The sequence below is a fragment of the Pipistrellus kuhlii genome, unplaced genomic scaffold, assembly GCF_014108245.1.
Source record: "Pipistrellus kuhlii isolate mPipKuh1 unplaced genomic scaffold, mPipKuh1.p scaffold_m20_p_15, whole genome shotgun sequence".
Lineage (NCBI taxonomy): Eukaryota > Metazoa > Chordata > Mammalia > Chiroptera > Vespertilionidae > Pipistrellus > Pipistrellus kuhlii.
In genome coordinates this window covers 10,597,878-10,612,033 of record NW_023425460.1, presented here as the reverse complement: position 1 = coordinate 10,612,033, position 14,156 = coordinate 10,597,878, and the positions used below count along the sequence as shown (strand labels likewise).

The following is a 14,156-nucleotide window of genomic DNA, read 5'->3' as shown; positions in this document are numbered from 1 at the left end:
TAACTTAATTAGGGTACATGGTATTTTGTGGAAGAGCCACACTCAAGGGGCCAAAGAGCCGCATGTGGCTCGCAAGCTGTGGTTTACCGACCACTGGTCTAGACCATCAGACATCAGACAGCCATCATCCTGGACCAATCCCGGGGCAAAGAGTGCAGACCTGGATGTATTGTTTACTATTAAGAACCCCCAGCTTGCCGAAACTGGTTTGGCTCAATGGCTAGAGCATCGGCCTGCGGACTGAAAGGTCCCGGGTTCGATTCCAGTCAAGGGCATGTACATTGGATGCAGGCACACACCCGGTGGGGTGTGCAAGAGGCAGCTGGTCAATGATTCTCTCTCATCGATGTTTCTAACTTTCTATCCCTCTCTCTTCCTCTCTGTAAAAAATCAATAAAATATATTAAAAAAAAAAAAAGAACCCCCCCAGCTTTTCTTTCTCCTTTGGAACAAGCTGGGTATTGCCTAGTTGTGTTTCCAGTTTGCAAAAAAAAAAAAAAAAGTTTTGTGACTGGAGTATTGGGGAAAACCCTCAGGGACTTAATCCATCTGAATTGAGTAAATCGGTGTCATTTATATCCACCCAAAGCTAGACTGACTTTTTTTGGGGTCAGTTAACAGAGTTCATTAACTAGTACTGAAGCCCCTGCCACGATGCCTGATAGGAATTCAATAACTGATATCGATGACTATTTCAGGGAGGCCTGTGGACGCCTGACCTCTGCTCTAATCTACCCCGAGCCCTGTGTGTCTTGGTTCAGAGAGTGGCAGATCTTTGTTCTCGGGCCTCTTAACCACTTTCTGCCCGTCAGTTCCCTGGGATGTGAGAGAACCGGGTAAGCCCCATGCTGGCACTCGGGCATTCTCCAAGGGATGGGGGAATACCCTGCAGCTCACCCCTTCTCAGGGAATAAATGCCCCACGCACAGGCCTGCTGCGGATAGGAGAGTGGACCTGTCCTCTTAGAGGGAAGGTGCTATTTTAATGGGCTCAATGTGATAGGGAAGAACGTATTGCTGTTGAGGCAGTGGAGGAGACTGGTGCGAGCTTGGAGCCTGGGCTGGCTTTGGAGCAGGCGGGGCTAAGCTTGAGCTCTGGGCTGGCTCTGGGGCAAAGTGGGTAAGGCGGCGCCCGCTCCTCAGCACTCTGCCTTCACCACTTTCTCTTCTGAGCTCTGGCTTGGATGCACCCGGAGAACTTGTGCTTTCCCGATGTACTCTGGGAGAAGGGGAGACACGGCCGGCAGGAGAGGAAGGAGGGGCCGGGCCCTACCCGGGAGCTTCCCAGGAGACTCAGGTGGGCCCCCCTCCCCACAAGGCCCGGGGCTGAGGTGCGAGAGCAGAGGGAGATGCACCAGGGCCAGTCAACCCAGCTTCTGCTCTGGGCTCTGCGGTGACTAGGAGGTGCTCGGAGCCTCACTGCATCAGGGGAACCAATATCAGTGCAGACCTCCTCTGTGCAGACCCTCCGCCAGCCACCCGGGACCCTTCGCAGTCCAGTGAGGGGAGAGTATAGTACATGGAAACACCTGCCTTTCCCCCCCTCCCACGCCCACTCCCCTCCCCTGCCTTGGTCTCAGGCACCAGAGTGACTGTCTCAGCCTCTTCCCTCATCTCCCCCAACTCCCCTGCCCCCAAGATTCCCCATGATCCCTAGAGCCTGGCAATAGGCACTAAATGAGTTTCCGTTGAGTGAGTGAGTGAGTGAGTGAGTGAGTGAATGGGTGAAATGAGCAGCCTCCTTGGGCAGAGACCTATCTCCCAGGAGCCTCAAGTCCCCCAAGGAATCCAGCGAGGGTGGACAGCAGTGAGCTGCAGGGATCTGCTGTGTGGAATCTTACCTGGTGTCTCGCTTTTTGGTAGAGGCGGTGTCTTTGACTTCCTCGGGGACAGGCTATAACCAACACAGAGGAAAGGAGGTCTGGGAAGGTCAGAATGGACTGCGCCATAGCAGGGCAGCGGGTGGGCGAGGAGGTGAGGAAGGTGCTCCAGGAAGAGGCAGGAGCCAGTCCTCCCTGAGAACCAGCAAGCACCACCCAAGCAAGACCCAAAGCCCTCCTGTCTCTTGTTTCCTCGCAGATAGGAAGCCTTCCCCTGGGAGCGGAGGAGATGAGAGCTTGCTTCCCTGATGAAGTATTTACAAGCATGAATAACGCTCTTGCATTATATCGACTTTGCACTCCAGTAAGCCTTTTTATGTACCTGATGTATTTTTCCTCCCTACCCTCGGGGACAGGGGCTTTTGGGAGGTAAAACTGAGGTTCAGAGATGGGAGCTGTCTTGACCAAGGTCACGGTGAAGCCTGCCTCTCTCCCGGGCCTCCCCTGGCCCCCTGGAGTGGCAAAGAAAACCACCTGCGGAGCCAAAGCGAGCGCCCACACACCCTAAGTGAGCAAACCTAAGTGAGCACAAGCCCCTCGCGCTCCAACCACCCCGGAACTCAGCATCCCCTGACTTCCATTCCTGGCACTTCTCACCCTCTCTCCGGCCTGTTCAAATCCTGTTCACCCAGCAGTGCTCTCCAAGTACCATCAGGAATACTTGGGTGATGTTACCCACGCACAGCCCCTGGGTGCCCCCACCCCCACCCCACCTGTGTGTCAGACTCCAGGAATTTTCACTCGTCACAAGCTCCCCTGTGGATCTGAGTCTGCTGGGCGTGTAAGGAGGCGAGCCCACGTCTGGTCCCAGCTCTTCTGCCGCCCGCCCAGGTGACTCTGGGTCATTCAGTTCTTTCTGAGCCTCCGTTTCCTCCGGGTAGAATGGAGGTCAGAGGGCCGCCACGGGTGGTTGCGTGGACTAGAAATAGGCAGCGCACCAGCGATGTCCGGGAGATACAGGGGGTGTTCACCACTGCAGGCTCCTGTGCTGACAGCCAGGCCCTCCTCACCTGCTGTGTGAGGCCTCTCTTACCCTCCTTTCCCCCAACGTGGAACTGACTTCTCTCTCTCCAGCCACCCAGGGAGCTTAATACCGACACAAAGGCCCTGCCACCTGCCTGGGTTAGCATTCCTGCTCTGCCGTGCCTTCTCAGAGAGCTTCGGAGGGCTGGCTGCGGCTCCTCCAGCCCTGTGACCTCAGACCCCCTCAGGCACCCCACGGCTGGCAGCTGAGTCTGGCCTGGCAGAGGGGGCCTCTGAGCAGCAAAGAGAGCCCGGAGGGTTCCATGGCGGGGGCTGGCCTCTTCCTCCAGGACAGACTGTCCGCCCGGCTCCGGCCAGTGCCAGGCTCCCTTCTCGGCACCCCGCTAGCCTCACCGGGAGGGACAGGGGCTGGACAGGAGGGGGCAGTTCTGGGAACAGAGGGTCAGGAGGGAGGGGGGAGGCCCACCTGTAGTTTGGCTGTTGCGTCTCTGAAGGTGGTTCCTGGATGTCCTGGAGCTGGCTTAGCAGTTTTTCTGTCGGGATGGAGTCTAGGCCCTGGGGAAGGAGCTGAGCCACTGCTGTCTGCAGGAGCCCCAGCGCCAACGCTTTCTCTGTAAGCACAGGGAGCAGAGTCCTCAGGGGCGTGACCCCAGCCCATCCTGTCGCCAGACAAGACATGCATGGAGCAGGGCCTCCAGCTCTTCTGCCCACCCCTGGCCCAAGGCAGCTTTCACAGTCGTTTTGTGTTCTGCCCACAGGGCCCCACGGGCAGGCCCTCCTACTCCCTGTACCCTGAGTGTGCTGTGCGCCCAGCCCTTCTGCACCTTCCTCATGTGTATCGTGTGGTCCTGGCCTACCTGCCCACAACACCACTTGGCCCACTCTGGGAACCCTACAGGGGACCTGTCCCCTCCATCCCCCTTCCCTCTCCCCATCAGGAAGCCTTCTCCAATCTCTGGCTCTCATCACTCCTCACCCTCCCTTTTAGGCATACTCTCTGTTCCCTGTCCCAGTGTGTACATAGATGTGCATTCCTATGTTCACGTTCATGTGTGTTCCTATGTGCGTTTATTTGCATCTGTGTGTGTGTGTGTGTGTGTGTGTGTGTGTTTCCCACGGTGGTGGGTGAAGGGGGCTGTATCTGCTAAGTCCAGGCTTCGGACTCGCCCTCCCGGGTGCCGACGTCCGCAATCAGCGGGGAGAAAGGGTCCCTGCTAAGGAACAGGACCACGGAAATCCTGCTGAGGAACGGAAGGAGGGAGCAGCGAAGTGCAGCTGGGAAGAGCTAGCGTGGGGCTCCGGCAGAAGGCAGGGTGGGAGCTGAGGAGGCCCCGGGCCTGGGGCTGTGCCTCACCCTTGGGAGGAGAGTAGAGGAGCCAGAACTGGATAGCACTCAATGAATCTGTCTGCAGGATCTGACAAAGGAGCTCCAAGATCTGTGGGCAGGAGGACAGGCCTGGGTCAGTGTGTGGACGGCACCTTCCGGCCGGCAGCACCGGTGCCTGCCCTGAAGCCGGCTCCCGGAGCCACGTGCTAGGCTGAACTGGTCCCCGCAGTGGTCCTTGCCCCCCTTCTGCTTGGGATTCGTTGGCTACAGAGGGCTGCCTCTCCCAAGGCCCCGGAGAAAGGCTCTCGGCCTCCTCACCGAGCAGGCGAACAGTCTGAGCTGTGAGAGAGGGGGCGCCCAGCAGGGAGACTGAGGCAGCCCTAGCCCTCAGAGTCGGATATGTGGGCCCTCATCTCTGAGCCCTGCCTGGGCGGGCCGTACCCCCGAGTCCCTCCCTGGGAAGGCCAAGTCAGAGCTGGACACTCAGCCCCTCAGAGACGCACCGAGTCCCAAACGCCCGAGTCCTTGGTGGGGGAATTTCAGGGTCCCCACGAGCCTCCCCACCCGGAAGTTCCTAAATTCAGAGTCTTGAGATGCTAGCAAAGAGGCGAGCTGCTCCCGGTGGGCGGCCCCAGGGCCGCGGCCAGCAGTTTTTGCAAACTGCAGGGTTCGGAGCTCCTTCCCCGCTTTGCCCGCAGCCGTGTCCTCCGCCGCGGCCACGTCTGCTGCTTCAGGGCCCTTCCTCCTCTGTGCTCTCCAGGCCAGGATCATTCGGAAAAGATCCAGCTCTGTCTCGTATACGCTACGGGGGCTCTGTAGGCGGGGGCGCTGGTGGCTGCTGTGGCTACGGCTGGCTGGAGGTTGAGGCTGCGATGGGGGGTGGAGCAACCTGGCATCCTAGGAAAGTGGGGTTCCCTCTTTCAGGAGAGCCCGCCTGAACCAGTGGTGGTCAGAGGGGAAGGTGGGCTCACCTCTCCCCAGGACCCTTTGCCCCCAGGTCCCCTCCCTACGGTGACCCCAGCCCCATTCTGCCCCACGGTCCTTCTCAATTCACCACTTCCAACTTACCTGCCCTCTGCACCCTCCCCAGGGGACCCGAGAACCTACTTCCAGGCAAGGTGAGGCCGCCCAATGGTGGAGAGAGTACTGTGTTCTAGTCCCAGCTACGCTGCTCGCTCTCTGGGGACCTGGGTCACAGAGTGGCACCTGGCAGGGCCTCAGCCTCCCCACCTGTGAAGTGGGGATCCTGGGCCCTGTCTGCTCTGCTCACTTCACTGGGCTGACTGTTTTGAAAGCACTGGGCTCAGGATGCTGGCTCATTGTCTGGCCTTGCCTGGAGAAGGTGCGTGCATTTTAACAGGGACTCTCTCTCTTTTTTTTATCCTTACTCAAGGATATATTTCCATTGATTTTTAGAGAAAGAGTGGAAAAGAGAGGAAAACATCAGTGAGAAACACATCGATTAGTTGCCTCCTGTATGAGACCCCACCAGGGCCTGCACTGAGGGGAAGCCTGCAACCAAGGTACATGCCCTTGACTGGAATTGAACTCGGGACCCTTCGGTCTGCAGGCCGATTCTCTATCCACTGAGCCAAACCGGCATAACAGGGACTTTACTGCCTTAACCCACTAGCACCATCGTGGACTCATCTCAGACCTCGATGGGAGGCTTGAATGTGGAGGTGGGCAGCTTCGTGCCTTGTCCCAGCACAGAGCAGGCACCTCTCAGGGGAGACTGGGCTGGGACCGGCCTTGCAGGCTGCAGGGTGCCCCACCCCGGGGTGCGGTCAGAGGACACACTAGGTGGGACCTTCCTCTCCATGCAGCTCATCCCACCACTGCAGCTCCCTTCAGTAACGTGCCACGTGCCAACGCTGGGACAGACTTGAGTGGTGACCTGTTTATGCTCCCAGTCTGACTGAATCATGGAACCAAAGGCCCTTGAGAGGAAAGGACTGGACACAGAGGACAAGGCTTCCACAGAACCCTGGACGCATGAGGGATCCGAATCCAGGCTCCGGGCTCCCAGGGCTGTGGTTTCTGAATCTGACAGTCTCAGGTGCAAGTAGCCAGGGTGGAGGCCACACTGTCCAGCAGCTTGTGAGAGTCCTAGTTGGGATCTGTATACCACCCTGTTCTCTGCCCGCGGACAGGGCCGCTCCAGGGCCCCAGCCCCCGGCCTTCCCAGGGTCTCACCAGCAGCTCCGCATTCTGTAGGATGTAGGTCTGGACGCCATCTCTGTTTGAAGGGTGGCTCCCTCGGCCCTGGCGGGAGTGGCGGGTGCTAAGGGCTCGGGAGGAAGCAGGGATGAGTCTCCCAGTCTCTGCAGAGTACTTTGCACCCTGCTCCCGCTTTGGCACCTCCTCCTGGAAGAAAAGTGGTCAGAGACTTGGGAGAGAGGAGGTAAAGGGGGAGGGAAGAGAGAGAGAATTGATAGATGATAGATAGATAGATGATAGAAAGAAAGATAGATAGATAGATAGATAGATAGATAGATAGATAGATAGATAGAACATAGAAGGAAGAGACTAGAAGGAGGCTGGCTCACATCTCCAGGGTGCCCATCAGCTCCCCTTCTGGAACCTCAGCATCACAGCATTGCAGGGCCCCAGGACGTAGACCAGGCCAGCCCCACACTGTCCTGGACCCCTTTCCCCAGCAGGGGGCCCTTCCATATAGCCAAAGCTCTTCCTCCTGGAACTTCATTGAGTGCTGGCCTCCTACTGCCTCCCCCGACTCCTCCTCACTCACCATGGTCCTGGGCAAGTCCTACTTGCTATCCCTCCTCCAAGCTCACCAGAGATTTAAAAACAGTATTCTATGCCAAGCCTCCCCCGTACCCCCTTTCACCCCCAACACACACACACACACACACACACACACACACACACCTTAATTTCTAGCTCAGGTGCCCCCAGGTGTGTCTCACACAGCTTGGCATCCTTTCTTAGCCCCAGGAAACCCTCCTAAGCCAGGCCAATGGGCACAAGGTTTGGGGCCTCTAGACCCTGCAACTTCAATTAAGACTGGTCGCATCCTTCTTCCCCTTTTAAAGAAGAGGAACCTGAGACCCAGACCGTTGCCCCGAGAGCTGCGGTGAGTTAGCTGCAGAGCAGGGAGGGATGAGGACTCTGCTGCCCAGCACAAGTGCAGAATGAGACTCATCCACCAAGGGCCAGGCCTGTCCGAGGATCAATTGCTACTACCGTCAAGCTGTCTTTACTGGCCAGCAAAAGCACCCACGAGGCCACCCCAATACTGTCTGAACACCTTCAGTGACTCTCCGTTCCTTATGAGATTTGACCTACACTGAGTTCAGAAGTTAGAGCAAGCTGGTCTTGCCCACATGCTAAGTAGGCCCCTTCCCACCTGCTCCTCCACTGCTGCCCACTGGGCCCTGCACTGCAGCTCCTTGCTCTAGATAGAGTCTAGAGGGGTCCTGTGTTCCCTGCTTCTGAGCTTTTGCGCTGCGTGCCTCCACTAGGATGCCTCCCCCGTCCGCCTCTGAACTAGGAACCCTTCTTGGATTTCTCCACTAGGGTGTGATCTCTTGGAGCCCTCACTGCGGCCCATGGGCTAGTACTTGTTGGCTCCTCCTCCTCCGTGCGGATAGCGGCACCTCACTGAGCACTTGCTCTCCTGCGGGTCCGTGTGACCGACTTGGGAAAGATTTTCGTACAAAGGGATGGCTCCATTTCATCTCTTCCCAGAGAGCTCCTTTGCTCCGCACCCACCTCTTTGTTCTCTGGCTCCTTCTCCTTGGTGTAGATGACCACCTGGGAAGCCAGGTTCTTCAACTCCTTCTTCCAGGCCTCTGGGGGGAGGGACAAGACCCTGGCACCTGCTGTCTGGGCCCCTCCTCCTCGCCCTCCCTGGGGCACCAGGTGTTGGGGATGCTGGGGGGGTCCGGGGGGGGGGGAAGCCTCCTTTCCTCCCAGCCTTCCATCTGCACCTTAAAGGGGAGGGGAGATGGTGCCCTTGGGGAAGGATTAGGAATTACATCATTGGTAATTGGGGTGGGAGGGTGGGTGTGGAGGAGGCCCTTAATGTCCTAGCCTGTGATTGTATGGGAGACATGGGAACTTATTTGGTTATTTGTACCAAAATACAAGTGTTTAATCTAGCTTTGCCTCTTTTAAGAAACTGAAGCCAAGATGGAGATTCAGTTGATATGCAGTGCCAGTTACTAAAATATGGAACTGCTCCTGCAGGGGGCGGTACAAAGCACGGAGCAAGCCTTCCAAACCTCTGCCCTGCAGGCTGTCCCAGCCCCTGCCCTGCACCCCTAACAGAAAAGGCACAGCCTGAGGAGCAGAGGCCTCAGAGCGAGGCCCAGGTGTCGTGTATGGCAGGCGGTTCTAATGGCTGGTGCCTGATACAAGTACTAATTATTTCCAGTATCATTCCTCACAGTGTTTCCTAAAGTGTGGTACGCATACCCCCATGGGTACCGGAAGAGTTTGGTGGGGATATGCACTGCACCGTGCTTAGCTGCACCTAATTCTACATTCTCATGAGTACGAGGGGGTACTCGGCGTTACGAAAATTATAGAAGGGGTACACATATGTTAAAAGTTTGGGAAACACTGCTCTACAAGCTGAAGTCACGTGACTTGCCCAAATCTGCTTATCCTCTGCTTGTGGTTACTCCTCAAACACCTCAAATCCAAGCACATTTCTGAGATCTCAGGGGGTGGAGACTAATGCAGATGCCAAAGCCGGGGGAAATGGGGTACCTGACCAGATCTCACTTCCTTCTCAGGCACCCACCCAAGCGGGACAGCCCGTGGAGAGAGGTGTTACCCCAAGGTAAAGGGTCTGGCCCCAGTACCCACCTGAAGAAAGCTGGGGGTCTCGATTGGACTGTGGGTCTCCAATGGGGACAAAGAGGGTAGGCATCTTCATCAGAGAGGGGGAGAAGGGTGCAGTTTGAGGCAAGGAAGCCAGAGAGAGTTGGTCCTTGACGACGCAGACAGGTTTCCCCATGAAATCTGTGAGGGGACAGAGGCTGTGGGAAGGGGTGGCTGGGTGGACCCCAATAGCTCCAGGAGGTTGTTGGAGCACTGGCCCCTCTTTTTCCTCTATCCAGAGCCTGTAGATCATTAGAGCGTGCAGCCCCCCAGACCTTATCCCCTGGGGCCCTTAGAATGGACAGTGAAGGGATGGGCTCAGGGTCACGCAGCAAGTCGGGCCCCTGAGACCCTCGTCCTGAGGTCCTTTTGGCTTTCCATGACAGCAATGACTGCAGGTGTGAGCAGAGAGAGGTAAGCAGCCTCAAGAGGGACGCCTGGGTGTGGGGAGGGACCTGGGCTCACACCACAGGGAGTGAGGTCATCTAGACACCCTGGATGAAACGTCTCGCCGCCTGTCAGCCTGTGCAGAGCTGAGTACCAGGCAGCCTGGAGATGGTGGCCAGCAGTTAGCACATGAAGACCCTTCGGCCTAAGGTCTGTGTGATATCATTACTACTAGACAGTTATGCTCTGAGGAGCAGCCTGAATAGGACAGAATGGCTGCTCACTATCTCCTTCCCCAAACACTTTCCTTTTGGTCCCCTCACTGTCCTGGTTTGTCTTAGCTCACCAGTGACTCCTCATTTCCTCTGCTGCGTACTCCTCCTCACAGCCTCTGAGCCTTGGGGTCCCTGGGACTCTGTCCCCACGTTCTCATCTCTTGTATTTACACCACATGTGTCAAACACAAGGCCCGCGGGCCAAATCCGTCCCGCCAGGCCTTGCAATGTGGCCCGCACTGCGCTGTCATCACTGCACTCCGCTGCGTTTCCATCACAATGACAGTTTATGACTGTTCAGTAAACCATTCGGCCCGCGATTTAGGCTGGATTTTAGATTTTGGCTCCTTCTCTGATTGAGTTCGACACCCCTAATTTACACAGTGTCCTGGATGATCCCATCAAGGCGCCGCTTCAAACACCATCAGCACCTGAATCCTCTCGTGTTTGCATTTCTCCCCTGAACTCCAGACCCAACTGCCCCCTCTGTGCCTCCACCTGGGTGTCTAAAAGGATCTCACATTTTGCATCTCTTGGTCCTAGACCAAACTCTTGACTGGTCTCCTAGCCTCCACTGGGTCCCCTCTGAAGTCTCTTTGTCCCAGTTTTCCAGTTACTCCAGCCTCAAACCCAGGAGTCAACATTGATCCCCCTCTTCCTCTCATCCTCTTTCTAATCAATCATCAAATCCTATTGGCTTTACCTTCTGCATATCTCTAGAGCTGGACCACTAAGTCTTCCACCATGACCTCCTGGTCCAAGCCACCACCCAGACAGAGGCCACTCCTGATACTTGTTTGCTCTCAGCTCCTCATCTGACTCAGTGAGATGGCTTAGTGGCCTCCAGGGCCCACATGACCTGGGCCCCCACTGCCTCTGCTGCATCTCCTTTCTCTCCTTACTCAGCTCCAGCCACATTGGCCTCCTTGCTGCTGGGCATTTGTACTTGCTGTTCCTTCTGCCCAGGACGTCCTCCCTCCAACCCCCATATCCTCATGATTGATTCATGCTCTCTCTTCTTTTAGTTCTTTGCTCAAAAGTCATGCTTCTTGGTCATGTCTTCCCTCTGTAGCCTTGGCACATCCCACGATCTGACACCTCATTGATTTCCTATTCTTTCCCACCAGAGAGTCGGCTCCATGAGGACAGGGACTGTCTTGGTCACTGTCATATTCCCAGAGTCCAAAAAAGTGACTGACTTAGGCACAGTTCACCCTCAGTAGATACTTGAGGGAGGAAATGGCCTGTGTTTGCAAACCGAGTGCAGCTCTGAGGCAGAACATTCATTCCTTTCTCTGATTTGTAAGGCAAGGGAAATCCTGTAGGGACATGTAGCTTGCCCTTGGAGCCTGCCCCCCAAGGCAACTCTTGACTTGGCCAAGTGCTTGCAAGTGGCGAAGCAGCTCTGTGACTCTGGCTAAGTCCCCTTTGTCTCTGGGCCTCACCCTAGAAATGGAGGCTGGATCCTCCCTTTCCAGGTTTTAGGAGTGCCCCTCCTCCACTGCCCACCAGGCCTTGGCCTACCCCAACCCTACCTTTGATGTGGGTCACACGATGGGGGTGAGGGTGATGCCGGGAGAAGAAAGAGTTGTGGCTGAGGCGGCCGAAGCGGTAGGTGCCAGGGGTTTCGGGCTTGGCGGGCCTCAATTTCTCGTAGACCACCTTGAAATCCACGACCCCTGGGACCACAGCTCCTCTCTGTGGCCCTTCAACCCCTTGGCTTCTTGGCTTGTGCTCTGACTTCTCAGCCTTTGGCTCAGCCTTCGGACTGAAGAAGAAGGTCAAGGAGAAGCTAATGAGGCCTCCTGGCAATGGTGTCTGCCCCAGCTCAGGGCTTCTCAGAGTCCATTCCTGAGATACTCTGAAATGTGGTTTCCAGGGTTTCTCTGCCACCCCCTGGCCTCCAAGCTGGGCCTCCCATAGGGTCTCCTCCCGACTGGGACAATCCAGTCCCAAGGAGGCTTCTGTCTTCCTCGGGTGCCTTAGTAGGGAGCTGGGATCCATCTGAGAAAACTCAGATAGAATTCCCCAGGACCCCAGCTTTCTTTCACAGACCATCTCTGCAGCCAGAAAGAGAAGCTATAGACCACCAGTCATCCAAATGTCTGGATTGGAGTGAAGACACATTATATATACCTCCAGAGCCAGAGGGCTGGCCCCAGCAAGGGCCTCTCCCCAAGCCAAACTCTTGGCTGCCCAGGAGAAGCCAGCTCCAGGCTGTCACTCTCCCCCACGCCATCAGGGGCAGTTTTGGCCCAGACACAGCATTGCAGGTCAAAGCTGTCCCCGAGGCCAGATTACACCAGCAAGCCTGTTCCCCGTGGGGCCCTCCCAGGAGACGCCCAGCTGATGCGACAGCTCTCAGAGCTGCGACGCTGCTGGGAAGCTTCAAGCTCTTGCTTCGCTTCACTGGAGACAATCCGTCTCAGGTTCTCTGTCCTCCACCCTGCACCCCTGCCCTCTCGAGGATGCTGTGCTTCTGCCCCTGGAGGAAGAAGTCGAAGTCTGTCCAGCAAGGATCCAACGGTGGGCTGGTGCTTGGTGCCTGGCTTTCCCTTCTCCCGGTGACCCTGGCTGGAGGGATCCCCTCTGTGGTACAGATGGACTCTGGATATGCTAAGAAAGGTGTTCTGGGCCCTCTGAGGATTTCGCTGATCAGGCCCCCGAGTTTCCCGTTCCATCCTTGGTTCGCCTCTAAGAGATCTGGGACTTAAAAAAATAAAGCAAACCTTCTCTGAAAGTCACTGTTAGCTGGCCTCCCCAAACCCAACTATCAGAGAAAGTCACTACCTGAAAATCCCTGGAATTTCTGTGCTCAGTGCTCCTGGCCCCTGCCAGCACATCCTCTCCCCATCCAGAGAGGATTCCCGCCTGAGACCTGTGGTACCTCAGGCCTGAGACTCCAATCAGGGCCTAGCTGATGGCAGTGGAAGGTGAGGAAAGACTGCCTTTCTTGGACTCTCAGTCTGTTGAGTTCCCTTGAGGCCCCCTTTGACCCTACCACCTCCTCGGTCAACAGGGTAGGCATTTGGGACCTCACCTCGCCAGGGGTTGTTCAGCTGGTTGGATCTTCACCTCCATAGACATTGTAGGTTTCTAAGAGAAAAAAGATCCATGTTGAAGATGTATCAGAACATCCTATAGACTGGCAGTGGGAATATAAACTGGAACAGACACTTTGGGAGAAAAGCATCGGCAATATCTTGCAAAATGGAACATTAGTCAGACTAACATGGTTCAGATTAGTAAAAACTGGGGACAATCCAAATGTCCAATGGCAGAAGAGTGCATAAGCAAGCTGTGGTTCATTCTGACAATGAGCATTACATTGTAATTGAAATGGATGAGCCACAGCTACACACAGCTACATGGAAGCGACTTGCAACTTTAACGCTAAGATGAGGAAAGCAAGTGGCAAAAGACCATGTAGCCTGAGATCCTTATAAAAAATAAAGTTCAAAAGCAAGTAAAAGTATCATAAATATGTGATGAAACAAAGACAAGCAAGGAAATGTTAAACGCAGAATTCAGCTGGTGGCTATTTCTGAGAGCAGGTAGGGAGAGGAGAGTGAGGAGAAGAACACATAAGATGTGTTAGTGGTGATATCCTCATTCTTGGTTTGGGAGGTGCACTTATGAGTGTCCATTATAGTATTAAATAAACTAATTGGCATGGATGAAAGGTGACAGGTGTCAATGCCAAGAATGGTAATTGATCTAAATCTATGGACCTGAATGTATATACATATTCATATAACCCGTAACCCAAATGGGGCGGGGGGAAGGTTCAGGTGTCAGGATAGAGTTAGAAAAGGAAACAGTGCACTTTGAGAATTAACCCCCATAATAACAGGATCTGCAAGGGACTCCAGAGACCCCTGCAGGGACTGCTCTCATCAAGTTCAGATGGAGGAGGATGTCGAATTGCCTGAGATCTGGGAAGGGGAGAGACCCCGAGGCAAGAAACCAGGCAATCTGACTCAGGCTCCTGATCTTTTCTCTAAAAAGAAAAAAAGAAAAACCAAACAGCCCAGCCAGTGTGACTCTGGTTGAGCATTGACCTGTGAACTGAGAGGTCACAGTTTGACTCCTGGTCAGGGCATATGCCCAGGCTGCAGGCTGAATCCTTGATAAGCGGCGGGCAGGAGACAGCCTATCAATGAATCTTTTCATCAATGTGTTTCCATCCCTCTCTCCTTTTCTCTTCCTCTCTCTGAAATCAACCATTAAAAAAACAAAAAACACCCCACAGAAACAAAACAAATAAAAGCAAAACAAAAAACATACCAAAAAACACACGAAACACACACACACACACACACACACACACACACAAAACAAACAAATAAACAAAACACACACACAAAACAAACAAACAAAACACACACACACAAACAAACAAACAAACAACAACAACAACAAAAACAGAATAACAACAACAGCAGAAAAAGGG

General features: G+C 55.0%; 1 protein-coding gene across 1 annotated transcript; it reads right to left on the bottom strand.

Annotated features, from left to right (window-relative positions):
• Positions 1 to 452: 452 nt before the first annotated feature.
• TBATA (thymus, brain and testes associated) lies at positions 453 to 12,790 on the bottom strand. The gene is made up of 12 exons (XM_045582228.1): positions 12,744 to 12,790; positions 12,126 to 12,412; positions 11,239 to 11,472; positions 9,027 to 9,182; positions 7,926 to 8,005; positions 6,387 to 6,557; positions 5,255 to 5,343; positions 4,694 to 5,079; positions 4,218 to 4,299; positions 3,330 to 3,474; positions 1,841 to 1,893; positions 453 to 1,218 (listed from the first exon to the last, which is right to left on the bottom strand). Exons 1-12 carry the CDS (start codon positions 12,788 to 12,790, stop codon positions 963 to 965), a joined length of 1,986 nt encoding a protein of 661 aa, XP_045438184.1. The 3' UTR covers positions 453 to 962.
• Between the last annotated feature and the right edge of the window lie 1,366 nt (positions 12,791 to 14,156).

Excerpts from the sequence above, each read along its gene's own strand:
- TBATA (XM_045582228.1), bottom strand. The coding sequence starts at position 12,790 with ATGTCTATGGAGGTGAAGATCCAACCAGCTGAACAACCCCTGGCGAG. Across the intron at positions 5,080-5,254 it reads AGGGTGCAGAGGGCAGGTAA|GTTGCTCCACCCCCCATCGC; the intron begins GTTGGAAGTGGT and ends CTAGGATGCCAG. Across the intron at positions 3,475-4,217 it reads CCTCTACTCTCCTCCCAAGG|AGAAAGCGTTGGCGCTGGGG; the intron begins GTGAGGCACAGC and ends CTGTGCTTACAG.